Source organism: Miniopterus schreibersii, assembly GCF_964146895.1.
Source record: "Miniopterus schreibersii genome assembly, chromosome: 8".
NCBI classification, from domain to species: Eukaryota; Metazoa; Chordata; class Mammalia; order Chiroptera; family Miniopteridae; genus Miniopterus; species Miniopterus schreibersii.
This window is the reverse complement of record NC_138109.1, coordinates 64,528,551-64,544,333: the sequence shown is the minus strand read 5'-3', so window position 1 is coordinate 64,544,333 and position 15,783 is coordinate 64,528,551. Positions and strand designations below refer to the sequence as shown.

The 15,783-nt window shown below is 40.4% G+C and overlaps 1 protein-coding gene across 2 annotated transcripts in view; it reads right to left on the bottom strand.

Annotated features, from left to right (window-relative positions):
• Nucleotides 1–3,660: 3,660 nt before the first annotated feature.
• Nucleotides 3,661–15,783, bottom strand: part of MBOAT1 (membrane bound glycerophospholipid O-acyltransferase 1) — an 80,697-nt gene continuing 68,574 nt past the window's right edge. For both annotated transcript variants that reach the window (XM_081145182.1, XM_081145183.1), the window contains exons 11-13: nucleotides 13,921–14,053; nucleotides 11,521–11,672; nucleotides 3,661–3,881 (exon numbers count right to left, since the gene is read on the bottom strand). In XM_081145182.1, coding sequence (XP_081001308.1) covers nucleotides 3,761–3,881; nucleotides 11,521–11,672; nucleotides 13,921–14,053 — 406 coding nt within the window. In that variant the 3' untranslated portion in view covers nucleotides 3,661–3,760. The remainder of the gene's footprint in view (nucleotides 3,882–11,520; nucleotides 11,673–13,920; nucleotides 14,054–15,783) is intronic.

The following is a 15,783-nucleotide window of genomic DNA, read 5'->3' as shown; positions in this document are numbered from 1 at the left end:
GGGAAAGTTAGTCTCTGAGCCTTGGCTTACACATTTGCCTGAAGCAGATAATAGTACCAAGTTCACAGGCAGCATTTGGTTATGTATGTGAAAGGACTGTCAGTGACGGCTAGCTGTCTTGTCTTAGTGTCTGGTGGGTAGCCTTCCATAAGCTTAGGGAGGTAGACAAAGCTCGTGTGGGTTGGGCCAGCTCCAGCAAATACCTTTCCTTATGGGCCTCATGGGTCATTCACTGCGCTGGAATCTTCACTAAAGATCCTCCTGGAGGGGAACTAGCCACCTGACCACCTCTATGGGCACCTGTGAAAGCACAGCTTGCCCCTTCGGGCAGCTACTACCTTGGCTAATACTGATACGTTGCAAGGTCAGCATCCAATTTCAGGACAGGGGCAGGCTTAATTCTCGAAGTGCTGGGCATGAGTGCTGGAGAGCAGTGCTGTTGCTCTCCTGCAGACACTGTGAAACGAGACAGCAGCAGGCTCACAGCAAAAGAAAATGCCGACCAATCACTGTGTAATTCTGATGCTGGGGTTCTCCGGGCACCCCTCTGGATCATGTCTTTCTGATCACACTGTGAACACTTCGATGGCACAGAAGGGGTCTTAAACATCTTTTACTTGCACCGTCGAACAGTGCCAGGCCCACACCAGCCATGACAACATTTGATGAATAAGTGAATGCACTCATTAACCGTTGGACGGACCAGGGCAGTTCAGAATATGTAAACTGACTGCCTGAGTGGTTACTTCACATCATGTGCTTTCAGAATTCCCTAAAAATGCAAGCCTTTATCTCGAAAATGAATTCTGAAAAGCAGAAAAGATAATTCCCAGTGCAAAAATGACTCCAGCAAAACTGTCAAGTGCAATGATGCATTAAACGAATTCACTCAATCCCTCATTCATCAACAACACTTACTGCGTCTTCATTACAGCCACGAACCATGGCAAGGGCTGGAGACAAGAGAAATAAGATGTGATCCCTCACAGGGCTGGCATCAATCAGTCTTTTTGAAATTTTCCTATGTGGTCCCAATGTACACCCAGTGTAGAGAAGGGCTGCCCGGGAAGGCCACTGCTCACCACCCAGAGCCTGCACAGTAACAGAGGGCACCCAACCCCAGTTCTGGAGACCACCCTCCAACTCTTCCTTTAACCTCCCAGTTTCCAACTTTTTCTCACTTAACCAGTCAAAATCTCAGACTGAATTATTTATTGCTTTTTGCATCTACCAAATAATGTTTCTGTTCCCTATAGCTACCTTAAGCAGTAAAATAACAAAAACAAAACTATTAAACTAGAGTATTTTATATTTGGCTTTCTCAAAAACAAAACCATAAAATGTATTATTTTAAACTGAAATCTCATCAATGTAATAAATACATATTTATTAAGTGAATATTATGTTTAGGACAACTTGGATCTCTAAGGCAATAAAAACAGTCCCAATCTTCTAGGAAAATTTGGTTCTAAATGAAAATGGTTTTCTATGGGTAATGTTCTCAGGGGAAAAGGTACATTACTCTCCTACGTGTTGTCCCTTTAGTACCGAATAAAGACTCGCAATAAGAAAAATGTGCCCATGTGTCAGGCCCATCACCAAGTCTGACCATACAGCATCGAGAAGCCCAGATTCCAGAGGCATGGCTTCGACTTCATTCCATAAAGAATATCGGGTTCTGGGTGGTCACCTGGGGGACTAAACGTTCCAGTCTTCCCAGGACTGGCAAAGCAGGGAGGCTGGTCACTCTAGCGGTTACCTCTTCTCTCGCTACCCAAGTCCTTCTCAGAATTGAAGATGCTTAAATACAGTGAAACCTGGTCATAAATCATATTTCAAGTTCAAACACTGCAGTGTGATAGGGATTATTTCATACACTTCATGCCAGTGGGGGTAAATACTACTTTGCTGGTATACAAGACATGTATCTTTGGTCTTACACCTCAAAATATTCCTGTTGGACACAGACTCTGACAGATTTTAGGCAACGACCTCCCCCACCCCTTACCCACTATCTAATATTCCTCCTGAGACAGCAAAGTAGTCACCCCAAGATTTCCTGGTAAAGTTGGGGTGAGCCAAATGTGCTACCTCTTAGCCCCTATTTCACACAAGAACTAGAGTTCAGGTTCTAGTACTCTTCCCCAGCACCAGGACTCTAAAGCTCTTTAAGGGACAAGCACGTTGTTTCACACGTCACTGCCCTAAGAGAAGTACCAGTGGGACACGGACCCCAGCCGGCCGCTTTCCTGGGACAGCGTGGGTTCAGCGCTCAGCTCCACCACTAACTGTGAGCGTGGAGGCAGTCAGCAAACACCCCGATTCTGCTTCCTTGCCTGTAAAACAAAGCGCGTGACCTACAAAGTTGGGAATGAAGGTCGGAAATCACTGCAAAAACCAAAACCATCCAAGCGCCTGACAGAAGACAAACCAAACACGTGACAATGCTCAAGTTTTCAACGTGTGAAGCCTTAAATTTGTGCACATTTGTTAAAACACACACGCTTCAGAGTATCAGGTCGCTACTGATACAAACAAAATGCAATTCTTCTGTTCAGAAGTATTTCCTTTACAGAGCAACAGTTTTTATTCAGTAATTTTTAACCGTCTGATTTGAACAAATTCTCTCCTCCTAAGGCATCTGATTGAGGGCATAGCACTGTAGCATATAACTTACTATTATCATCATCATTATTTTCCACAACACTGAATACTATGTTTCTTTCTCCCATGTAGAATATTACCCAATAGAAGTCCCCAGAAGGAGCCACAGCACGTTCATAACAAAAATAGAAAACTGTCTCTCAGTTCTTGCTTTCCAGTAAGATAACTAATACAGTCAGATCTAATCAGCTCTGAAACTGGAGACTCGAAAGTCAGCCCATGACGGCTGTGAAATGAGGGGAAAAAAGAGCAAAGTGTCTTCTTCTTACCAAACTTCTATGCAACTTTCAATTACTCTTAAAAAAGTCTTTGTCTCGAAGACAGTCTTCTGCCTTTGATGGTGTGAACTCGGGGCTGTTTTCTCAGGCCGTTCCTGGGCAAGCGGATGGCGCAAGGGAAAGAGCTCGGGGAAAAGCAGCCCCTCCTACGTGCCTGGCGGACATGTCCAGGAGACTTTCTGGTTCACAATCTTGGCTCAGTTCAGAAGGAAAAGGGGAAGAGAGACACCCCTGGGAAAAATGCGGCCTCCTCCAGGGCATGGCTGGCTCTCAGTCCATTCAAGTGTTCACGGTGAGTCGTCCTGGCTCGTAGTTTTCAGTACCTGAAACCGCCCTCCCCGACCCTGCTCCCGGTGGTCTTCGAGTGTAGTCCTTGTGTTCCAGTCATGTCACAAGTCAAAGGATTTGCGGCTTCCCAAGGAACAACCATCTGTGGTATGTTCTAGTTTGAGAAACCTATGAAACGCCTCAGCAGTCACCTTCTAACGTCTGGAGCAGATGTCCAGGTCCCAGTGTCTGCATTTCGGTGGCTGGGAATGATGCCAGAAGCGCCAAGACCCAGCATCCAGAAAGACTGTTTCTGCAAGCCTGGCCCATTCTCCGCACACCGCCACACCACTCTAACGCCCCATAAACTATGAAAACGGATCACCTGGACATGGCTGATTCAGCGGTACAAAAAGGCATTATAAAAATACTCCCTGCACTCTTATTTAAAAAAAAAAAAAAAAAAAATACATGTAAACATTGCCTGGAGCCTTTTCATCTCATCTTTCCAACATTTTGCAGTTTTCCGGATCCAGCTTTTCTTGGAGACATCAATCTGTTTTCTTCTTATTAACAGAGTTCTGAGGCTGCCTTTGAATATGAACTTGCGGTTTGATCGGCAGAAATAATATTATCAGGAGACTTATGATGTGTAAATAAAAGTACATGGACCTAGGAATGAAAACACACGAAAGTTACATTTCAGACAAGGATACAAACGGGAAATGCCCCACAAACCTGACTGCATCATCTGCAGCCTGGGGATGGAGGCACTGCTTTCGGAGGAGGGGACATGTCTGAACTCGGGCTCGTCTCTGTCCACCCCACACATACGCCCTGTGGTAGGGGAGTGGGACAGGCACGGACTGAAACTACAAAACCAGGCAGCCCATCTGCGAACAGGCATGAGGTGTGCTGGCCTGTCAGTGTAATAAGACTAAGAACCCCCCAAAATTCAAAGCATAAGAATGCACAGGTCCAAATTCAAACGCTGTGCTTGTTCCGCTCCCCACACAAATGCAACTGAACTTTAGCCAGTGCGCTCCACTCGCGTGTACAAGGTTCTTCTTGGGTGCATTAGGGAGCAGAGGAATCCAAGGTCTACTCTGTAACTCTGAAAATAACTTGCATCCAAACTGATAAACAAGGTTTGCTTTTAAGGTTTGCAGACTTGTGCTGCATAAGTGTGGTATTCAGCACACTGGCTGGGTACAATGTAGACAATAAATATGGGGCATATGAATAAATGCAAGAATTTGTACAGGTTGCATCTGTACAGCTGCTCTATGTCCATCTGGAACTTACACTTTCTCCAGTGCTTTCTGAAGATCAAAGGAAAACGATGTGAAAAAGGAAAATCCCAGAGTTGACATGTACCATTCCTCAGGCACATTAGAATCTGATAACTCCCTTATCTCCCAAACTTCCCGACCATTTAGCAAGAGGAATGCCTCCCTGAAAACGTCTACAGGTAAGTCAAGAGCTCCAACAGAAGCAAACATATCTTCGTTCATTTGTTCTTTCAATAAGGTTTTACTGTTTAGAATGTACTAAAGCACTGAACTAGGATCTCCAAAAAGGCAAAGCCGCCCCGTCTCTTGGGAATGGCAGACAAGTACAGGAGTAACAATTTTTTTTTTTTATGTTCAACAAACTTCTATTGTTAAAATTACTCCTATATTCTACCAGCCACTATACATACGTGTGGTAGGTTGGACAAGGCCCCTTTAAAGATATCCACACACTAATCCTCAGAGCCTGTGATTATATTTCCTTATATGGCACAAGCGACTTTGCAGATGGATCAAGTTGAGGATCTTAAAATGGAGAGAGAATTCTGGGTTAATGGGTGGGCCCAGTGTAATCCTCTTATAAGAATAGTGAGAAAAAGGAGATGTGACAATGGAATCAGAGGTTGAAGGGATGCACTCTGAAGACAGGAAGGGTTCATGAATGAGGTGAGGCATACAGGCAAGCAGCTTCTACCAGCTTCCCTTAGGGTTCCAGAAATGGATTCAGTTAAAAGAGAATCTTTTTCTTCCAAATGTGAGATGTGGCTGATGAGAGGCCCAGGTGCCTGTTTACTCTGCATTGATGTCACTGCTGATCCAGGTCCCAGCACAGGCCACAGGTGCCGTGGGCTCCCACTCCATGGGTGGAGCTCCCTTGGGTGACTTTGTCATGCCCAGACATTTCCTTGAACTGTACCCACAGGCCACGGTGGCGAGTCCTGAATGTATGCAAACGTAACCAGAGTCCTTTCCAGAGCAACAAAACCAACTCTGAAGTTCCATTTCTGACACAACTCAACTCAGATACACATCCCCCCAACTTAGGTGAGTTCCATTTGGGGGCCCTTTCTTTTATTCAGACACCGTGCTGGTCCACAGAGACACGGCTTCTGATATTTGAACACAGTGAGAAACCAATATTTTGTTCTTAAAACACTGAACATTTTATTCTCAAAGTCTTGATTTATTCATATATGGTATCTTAAATTTTTTTCCAACACTCCTATGCATACCAAGAGATACTGAAAAGAAGCAGCTGAGTCAAGTAAATGATGCTATCAAAATGTTCTGAGGACAGCGATTACCTAGTCAGTCACCTTATAGGACCTCCATAAGAAGAAAAATCTGCTCAAAGGTTACATACTTACCCATCTAGCAAGACAGCTGACATAGTCTTTAGAACTATGCTTTACCAGGTACTGTTTCAGCTCATCACTGGATAACTGCTCTGATCCTTCTGTGTCTCAAAGCTGACTTCCCATTTCTCTTCAGTGCCATATTTAAAAATTTTCATTTTTCAATTACAGTTGACATACAACATTATATTAGTTTCAAGTGTACACTATAGTGATTAGACAATTATAACTTACAAAGTAATCAATCCAATAAATCTACTAGCCATCAGACACCATACATAGTTATAACAATGTTGTTAACTATATTCCCTGTGCTGTATTTTACATCCCCGTGACTTTTTATAACTGGCAAATTATACTTCTTAATTCCTTCACCTTTTCACCCATCTCCCTAAACCTCCTCCTATCTGGCAATCATCAGTTCTCTGTATGAGTTTGTTTCTGTTTTGTTTGTTCATTTCCTTTGTTTTTTATGTTTAACATATAAGTGAAATCATATGGTATTTGTCTTTGTCTGACTTATTTCACTTAGCAAAATACCCTCTAGGTCCATCTATGTTGTAGGAAATGGCAAGATTTCATTCTTTTTATGGCTGAGTAATATTCCATTGTTTATATGTATGACAACTTCTTTACCGTTCATCTATCAATAGACTCTTAGGTTGCTTCCATATCTTGGGTATTATAAATAATAGCTGAAATGAACATAGGGGTGTATATATGCTTTCAAAATATTGTTTTCAATTTCCTTTTTTTTTTTTTTTTGGTGTTGAGTTGTATGAATTCCTTTTATATTTTCAATAATAACACCTTTTTGAATGTATCACTGGTGAATGTCTTCTCCCATTCAGCAGGATGTCTTTTCGTTTTACTGATTTCTTTTGCTGTTCAAAAAACTTTAGTTTGAAAAAAATTTAGTCTGATGCAGTCCTGTTTTTGTTTTGTGTGTTTTTTCTTGCCCAAGGAGACAGCTCCAAAATGAATATTACTAAGAGCGGTGTCAAAGAGTTTACTGCTTATGTTTTCTTCTAGGATTTTTACGGTTTCAGGTCTTACAATTAAGTTTTTAATCCATTTTGAGTTTATTTCTATATGTGGTATAAGAAAGTGATCCAATCTCATTCTTTTGCATGTATCTGTCCAGGTTTCCCAACATTATTTATTGAAGAAACTGTCTTTACCACATTGGATATTCTGCCTCCTTTGTCATAAATTAACTGACCATTTGGGCCTGGGGTTATTTCTAGGCTTTGTATTATGTCCCATTGATCTATATGTCTGTTTTTATGCCAGTGCCATGCTATTTTGTAAACTGTAGCCCTGTAGTATAGTTTGATACCAGGTAGTGTGATACCTCCAATATTGTTTTTCTTCTATCTCAAGATTGCTTTGGTTCTTCAGGATCTTTTGTGGTTCCATATAAACTTTATAATTATTTATTCTAGTTCTGTGAAAAATACCATTGGTTTTTTATAGAGATTGCATTAAATCTGTCAATTGCTTTGAATAATACGGACATTTGAAGAAAGTTCTTTGTTCGTATGCATGAGCACAGTATATCCTTCCATTTATTTGTATCTTCAAGTCTTACAGTTTTCCTAGGTATTTTACTTTTTGATGCAATTATAAATGGGATTTGTTTGCTTAATTTCTCTTTCTGATAGTTCATTATTGGTGTATAAAAATACAATTTCTGCCCGGCTGGGCGTGGCTCAGTGGTTGAGCATCGACCTAGGATCCAGGCATTTGGGGGTCAATTCCGGGTCAGGGCACATGTCCGGGTTGTGGGCTCTAGCCCCAGTCAGGGGCGTGCAGGAGGCAGCTGACCAATGACTCTCTCATCATTGATGTTTCTCTCTCTCTCTCTGAAATCAATATATAACATTCTGTATCCTGCTACTTTACTAAATTCATGTATGAGTTCTAGTTTTTTTGTTTTTGGTGGAATCTTCAGGGTTCTTTATACATACAGGGTGGCCAAAAGTAAGCTTACAGCTGTGAGTACGCAAAACAGAATTTATTCTTGTATTATTATTTATTGTATTATTTTCAACTTTTTGCCCCACCCTGCAGTATCAAGTCATCTACAATAGTTTTACTTCCTTTCCAATTTGGATGCCTTTTATTTCTTTCTTTCCTCTTGTCTGATTGCTGTGGCTAGGACTTCCCATACTGTGTTGAATAAAAGAGGCGAAAGTGGGCATCCTTTTCTTGTTCCTGATCTTAAAGAAAAAGCTTTCAGCACTTCACTGTTGAATATGTTAGCTGTGGATTTGTCATATATGGCTTTTATTATGTTAAGGTATGTTTCTTCTAGCCCCACTTTGCTGAGAGTTTTTCTCATAAATGGACGTAAGATTTTATCAATGGCTTTTTCTTCATCTCTTATGATCGTATGATTTTTATTCATTATGTGTATGTGGTGTATCACCTTAATTGACCTGCATTATTGAACTAACTTTGCATGGTGGGGCCAAATCCCACTTGATCACAGTGTATAATATGTTTAATGTACTGCTGAATTTGGCTTTTTAATAGTCTGTTCAATGTGCATCAGGGATATTGGTCTATAATTTTTTTTTGTAGGGTCTGTGTTTTTGGTATCAGGGTAAAGCTGACCTCATAAAAATAGGTTGGTGCGCCTTCCCTCGTTTTCAAAATTTTAGAACAGTTTGAGAAGAATAGATGTGAATTGTTCCAAACATTCAAAAAAGTATTCATCTGTGAAAGCCAACTGGTCTAGAGCTTCTGTTTGTTGGAATTTTTTTCATTGCTAATTCAATTTCTTTACTAGTAATCAGTCTGTTTAGTAATTGGTCTGTTCAGATTTCCCATTTCTTCCTTTCTTCCTGATTCAGTCTTGGAAGATTTTTGTGTTTCTATGCATTTATCCATCTCTTCCAGGTTGTCCAATTTGTCAGCATATAATTTTTTTGTAGTATTTCCTTATAATCTTTTGTGTTTCTGTGGTGTTGGTTATCACTTTTCCTCTTTTATTTCAGCCCTAAATATTTTTAAATGAGTTTGGCTAAAGGTTCTGCAATTTTGTGTCTCTCTTTGAAGGACCAGCTCTTGATTCAATGATTTTTTCTTTTATTTTTAGACTCTATTTTGTTTATATCTACTTGGTCTTTATTATTTCCTTCCTTCTACTTACTTTGAGCTTTGTTCTTTTTCTAGTTTCTTTGGGTGTAAGATTAGATTGTTTATTTGATATTTTCTTGTTTCTTGAGGTAGGCCTGTATGGCTATAAATTTCCCTCTTAGAACTGCTTTGGCTATGTCCCATAGCTTTGGGGTCATTGTGTTTTCATTTTTATCTTCTTAAATTTATTGAGACTTATTTTGTCCTGGAAAATGTTCCATGTGCACTTAAAAGAATGTATAAAGTCTATCTATCTATGTGTCCTTTAAGGTCACTGTTTCCTTGTTGATAGTCTGTGTGTGGTTGATCTATTAATACATTGATGTCAATGGGGTGTTAACATCTCCTACTATTACTGTTATCTCTATGTCCATCAATATTTCCTTTATAATTTAGGTGCTCCTACATTGGGCACATAGATGTTTATAAAAGTTATATCCTCTTGTTGGATTGTTCACTTTATCATTATGAAATGCCCTTCTTTGTCTCTGGTTTTAGCCCTTAATTTGAGACCTACTTTTTCTGATGTATGTATTGCTACCTTAGCTCTTTTTTGCTGCTTTTTGCATGAAATATCTTTTTCCATCCCTTTACTTTCAGTCTATGTGTGTCTTTTGATATAAAGTGGACCTCTTATAGGCACCAATGTACAGGTCTTGTTGTTTTTTAATCCATTCGGCCACCCTATGTATTTTTATTGTAGCATTTAGTCCATTACATTTAAAATAATTATTGATAGGTATTAGTTATTGCCAGTTTATTGTTTTTGTAGTTTTTCCCTGTAAATTTCATATTCTCTTGCTCCTCTTGTGTTGATGACTTTCTATAGTGTTGTGTGTGGATTCATTTCTATTTCTTTTATATCTCTTGTAAATTTCTGGTTTATGGTTACTATGTGCTTCCTATAAACCAAGTTATGTTTATAGCAGTCAATTTTAAGTTGATGGTCATTTATATTCTAATACATTCTAAAATCACTATTGTTTTTACTCACCCCATCTACATTTATGTTGTCATTATTTTTTACTTTTGTGCATGTGTATTGTGTATCTCTTAATTTATTTTAATTACACAAGATCTTCCTACTTTTGCTTTTTAATCTTTGTAATAGCTTTATAGTTGGTTGATCCACTGCCTTACTCTTTGCCTTTGTCAGTGAGAATTTCTCTCCTGTATTTTATCTTTTCTACTTAAAAAAGTCCCTTAAACATTTCTTGTAATACTGATTTATTCGTGATGAACTTCTTTAGCTTTTTCTTGTCTGGGAAACTCTTTATCTCTTCAATTCTAAATAAACTTTGTTGTTAGAGATTATAATTCTTTTCCTACTCAACTGGGTTCTCTTACCTAGAAAAATTTGTATACTAGTAAAAACCAACTCAACTTCCATGTTATACTGACATACCTCCCATGACCTAATGAGTCTTTAGAAACAGATTTTACTGATGAGTGTTGTATAGTTTCCTCTACCTTCTCTCCTATAACCTGAAAAATAACCATCCTGTGACACCTGTATTGAGTAGTAAAAGTGTCTTTGATCATTCCTGACCAGTGAATGAACTACAGGAAATCCCAACTTACAAATAAGGTATGTTTGCACTACTCATTTCTAATTCACTTCTCTGATGATAGCTGTGCTCCAAAGTGAATGTACAAAAGCCTGTGCAAACCATTCCATACTACAAGTCAGCATTTATTGACAATAGACTGTATGGCAGGCACTGGCTGAGCCCCTCCCACATCTGCCTCATTCAGCCCTGACAAAGTACTTCGAGGTGGGTTACAGTCTGAGCCTCATTTTACAGCTGAGAAAATAAAAGGTAGAGGTTAGTAACTTGCCAGAGGTCACACAAGTTTGGAAGAGTGGAGAAATGTCCCTAATTCAACATGAGAGTGAAACGGAGAGTAAGCAAGGACAGGTGTGCAGTTCAGCTGGAGCACTGGTGTTTGAATAAAGGGCCTGATATCCTTCCCCTGAAGGCTCCTGTCTCAGGTGTGAACCTCTTCCTCCACCCTAAACTCCAAGTACTCCCCTCCACCCCGTGCAACTCGCCACATAAATCCCTTCACACATCCACCAAAACTGCTGTCTCCGTGGGACCCAGAGCCCTCCTGCAGACCACTCCCAGCGCTGGCAGCACCCCAGCACCTGCCCATTCCATTCCTGCTCTCAGAATGGCCCACAGCCTCCAACAGAGCCTATAACCAGGAGGAAGGGGCTAAGGCAGCAAATTCACCCTGAGTTTGTAACCCAGATCCGCCCCTTCAAAATTCACTGCATTAAGCATCCCTTAGTTATGTTATGAGCGGCTGAAGGGCTTCCCGTCAGCTTTGCTCATCTGTACCGGTGTTGGCATTTCCAGGATGACCATTTCCACCTCAATCTTTCTATGGCCATTTTTACACTGAAGCCATATTTAGAAATTGTTAGTACTGGTTGATTCCATTTACCAAATCCTAGGTCAAACACAGAGAAAACAGACAAGTTTACTGAACGCAGCTGGGAATAACAGAACTTACTTGTATAAACTGATGGTGGGTTCAATTGCCAACATGACAAAGGGTGCCACTGTGTAAGAGACCGCCAGCTGAGTGGCAGCCCAGGTGGCCACGTCATAAACAACCTTGAGGGCCTTTGAAGAAAGGAAGTAATGTCGACAGTTGTTTCTCACCTGCAGGCCAAGGAAGGCAAAAGAGAGGGTTAAAAATATAACTTTTATTCTCTGCAGGCAGGTGCTGCTTAGGGACATTACGGTATCAAAAATGCCAACCATCTGAGTCCATTTTCAACTAAAAACACCATCATGGTTTTTTTTTCTTACTGTGAAAAAATTACATGTTCACTGTAGAAAATTATTAGAAGAACTAAGCAATTTTGTTTTCTTTTTTAAAATCTCCCAGAGAAAAGCACTGTTTAAAAACTTGGCACATATCCTTCCAAGACTTTTTCTATTCATATACACCCACTTTGTGTTTTCAATGGCATCAATATATTTTTTAAAAAGAACAGACTAAAGATTTTTTTACTGCTTTCTAGAGAGAGGAAGAGAAACTTCGCTGTGAGAGTGCAGCATCGATTGGCTGCCTCCTGCATGCCCCCTACCAGGGATGGAGCCCACAACCCAGCATGTGCCCTGACCGGGAATCGAACCGGTGACCTTTCAGTGCACAGGGGAATGAGCCACACCAGCCAGGGCTAGTTCTTTTTCATTTAGCTAATATGTCATAAGTTGTTTTCCATGTCAATGTGTATGAATCCTCAATACAATATTAAGTTGATGGAAAAGTTAGCTGTGTCCCACCCCCCTGCCACACTAAATAATTCTGTGACGCTATCCCGGTAGATAAATCTCTGCACTGTTTCCTGATTATTTCCTTTGAATAACAGTAATAAAGTAATACTAGCATTAATAATAAGAGCAGCCACCATTTATTGAGTGCCTGCTGCATGCCAAGCCTGTGCTAATGCTCACCTGTGTCGTCTCTGTCAATTCTCCCAACAAGCCTACTCATGGGAGCATCATTATGTCCATTTGACAGACAAAAAACCTGATAAATTCTTTGAAATGGAAAATGCTGGGTCAAAGGATATACTCATGTGTAGGTCTTTTGACCCATGTAACTAAATTTTTCTCCAGATCCAAGAAGCAAAAGGAGAGCTGGAACCACGGCTGGCTTAGAGGCAGGTCAGTCTCAGCAGGACAGGCTTCCCAGGGCTGCCTGGTGAGCTGAGTCCTCCCCTCATTCTGAGTTCCCCAGGGCACAGGACAGGAGCCATGCACGGCGGGGGCAGGGTAGGAAAACGTGTAGGAGAGTAGGAAACTTCCCGGGTCTAAGACACTTCATGGGGGATTTCACTGTCTGTTCAGAAAAAAAATGAAATCTATTTTTCTCTCCATCCCTTCTTCTCTCCATCCCTACCTTACTAATTTGTGAAAAATGAGTAGTAATCAATTATCCATTTTTGTTTACACATATATCCCAACAAACCTTCACCTAACTAAACTAAAACTTCCATAGGGATGATTCCTGTCTTTCTCACTGTGGTAGCCCAACACGTAGGACACTGACCACACGTAATAGGGCTTCTGAAATATTCACAGAACAGATACATTAAGAATAAGTGAATAGCTATGCTGGGACTCCGAAATTGACATCCAAAATACAGTTCAACAAATGTCATTTAAAGCTGTTGGCATGTGAATAAGAAAAGCCACAATCATTATCACAGACTGGAATGAAATCAAATACAAAACTGTGTTTGAAAGAGCACACTGAATTGTAGTTACTTATATACATAATTCATCTCTTTCTTTGAGGGAAGGCAAATTTTGTATTCCTTTATTATCCTGCTCTACAGCCAGCAAATAGTAGGAATAGTCTAGGACAAACTACCCAAAAGACCTGGAGAACCAAATTTATAAAATTTAAAGTATTTTACACAAACTACTTGGACCAGACATGAGAGGTCAGAGCAATCTCTAACAAAACACAGTTCCTGTGGCTGAAATTTTACTGGCTGCTCACAGACTCTGAATTATTTCTAGGCTTAGGATAGTGAGATGAGAAATGAAGTCTTACAAAGCCTACATTAACTAATAATCATTGTCACTTGTGATTAGATTACATATATGTTCACAGCCTTTAATGATTAAAAATGTTTTCTCTTAAATTACTAAACATTGTTCCTCAAAATTTTTTGTTTTACACCCTCTGTAAATAATGTGACGATAAAATGATTAAACATTTTTTGACCACGCGTTCCTACATACTGAAGTATTTCTCTAATGGCAATTCTGTTGCTTTTTCAAAATATTACTCCTATGCCCTCATCACCCGACTCCTAATAGGACCGAATGACAACAAATATACAGGCATCAGGTTACTAAGGAAAAGACCCCACAACCAAAGCAAGCTTACCGCTCGGGCTGCTGCCGTGACGAGGATTCCAGTTAAGAAGGTGAAATAGTACCCGGGGTAGACGCCATGCCACAGGGCAGACAGGATGAAGGTGAACACCGTGGGGTACCAGGGGACCCGCTCATAGCACACCCTGTAAAGAGGCAGGCCCGACGAGCCGCAGGTCAAACACATCGGAAACTCCCTGAGTCAGACACAGAAATCACTCGCTCCATCCCCGAGGGCCTGCCTGCCTAATCCTATTCAGGGACTTGCCACGCAATCCAAGCAGCCTGAACACTGCCAGGACAGGCAATTCACACTCCATATTTTGGGGAGAAGTATGAACTTTTAACCTCCACAAAACTAAACGATCTGGAACTAACCACCCTATTTATAATAAAAATCCACATGGTCAGGCTCTGCCCAGCCCCTGCCACCAATGGCCTAATCTACCAGGAATAATTATGGATAAAGCACTGTTGACACTAAAAATCTTGGAATCAGACAAAGGGTCTTTAGAAGTGGATATCCTCATTTAGTCAAAACTAACTGGCCTTTTTAATCTAGCCCCTGTGCCACCTAACCTCCTCTGCAACACTCTTCATTGCTTTTGGTGATGACTCCAGCCCCAAAATCAATGTATTGGCTGTGGGACCTTTCAGCTCTCACTGTGTGGACTGAGAATTTGTCAGCAAAACTCCCTGGAGAGCTTTGGCTTCTCTGTTGATTATTAAAACAAACTGACTTTCTCCCAAACACAGTCTACAAATTGCCAATGGCACTGAAAGGAAGCCACTACATGGTTTACTAAATGAGAGGCCCCAATAGAAAATAAAACAAACTCCGTTAACACCAATCCTGCACTGTACAGGTTGTCAAAAGTAACTGATTTAAACCCAAACTAAGGACTATGGCTCCCTCTACATAGGAAGAGAATACATAGGAAGAGAACACATTTGGGGAGAAAAACACATGACTGGGAACCCATTTGTAATGTTTCTTTTTAAAATGAATAGTTTGCATAAGTACCGTTCTTATCCTCTATATATTTTTTAATCAAATATTTTCTAAAATGATTTTTCATTTATGTGCACACATGTATGTTCAGTCATCTTAGAGCAAACTCCTAATGGAGACTGTAGGACTCTTGGTACGTTGGGATTACTCAATATTCAAAAATAGAGGTTTATGCTAAACTTATTTGCAAAATAAATAGCAATATTATTAAGGGCAAATTTTCAAAAATTGCATGTTCTCATCAATTTCCAGGCAACACTGAATGAGCTTACTTTGGGGGAATTACTATACATTGTCTCTTCTTTTACCCAGTTTTCACCTAAGAAAAATGCTACTTAGCAAAAAACAGAATCTATAGCTTAGTATTTTTATACTTTCCTTGCACTTCTATGATAGGAATATTCACTACCTAGAGTTCCAGTGAAAGCATAATATTCAGGGATAACAAATTATCAGTTCCATAATAAGCAATGTTTCTAATTTTGGAATGTGTAGGAAAACAGGAATATTAACAAAAATACAAAGTTTAAAAGCACAAACATCTGGGGTAGCATAAAGCTTTTAATGCTAGGGATAAACACAGCAATCTTCAGTGGTTAGATGCTGCTGACGGTGACCGTCTGACATCCAATCAACAGGCTCTCCTCTAGGTCAGCGGTAGCACAGCACAGAGGTTAAGAGCCTGGCTCTGCAGATCTTCTGTTGGGCTCTCACCTATTACTCATTAGCTGTGTGACTTTGGGCAAGTTACATGACCTCTCTGTGCCTCACTTTGCTCACCTGAAAAATGGGGATAATAACTACCAACATCTCATAGGACTGAAATGAGGGTTAAATGAGTGCCTGGTACCAAGGAATGGCAGG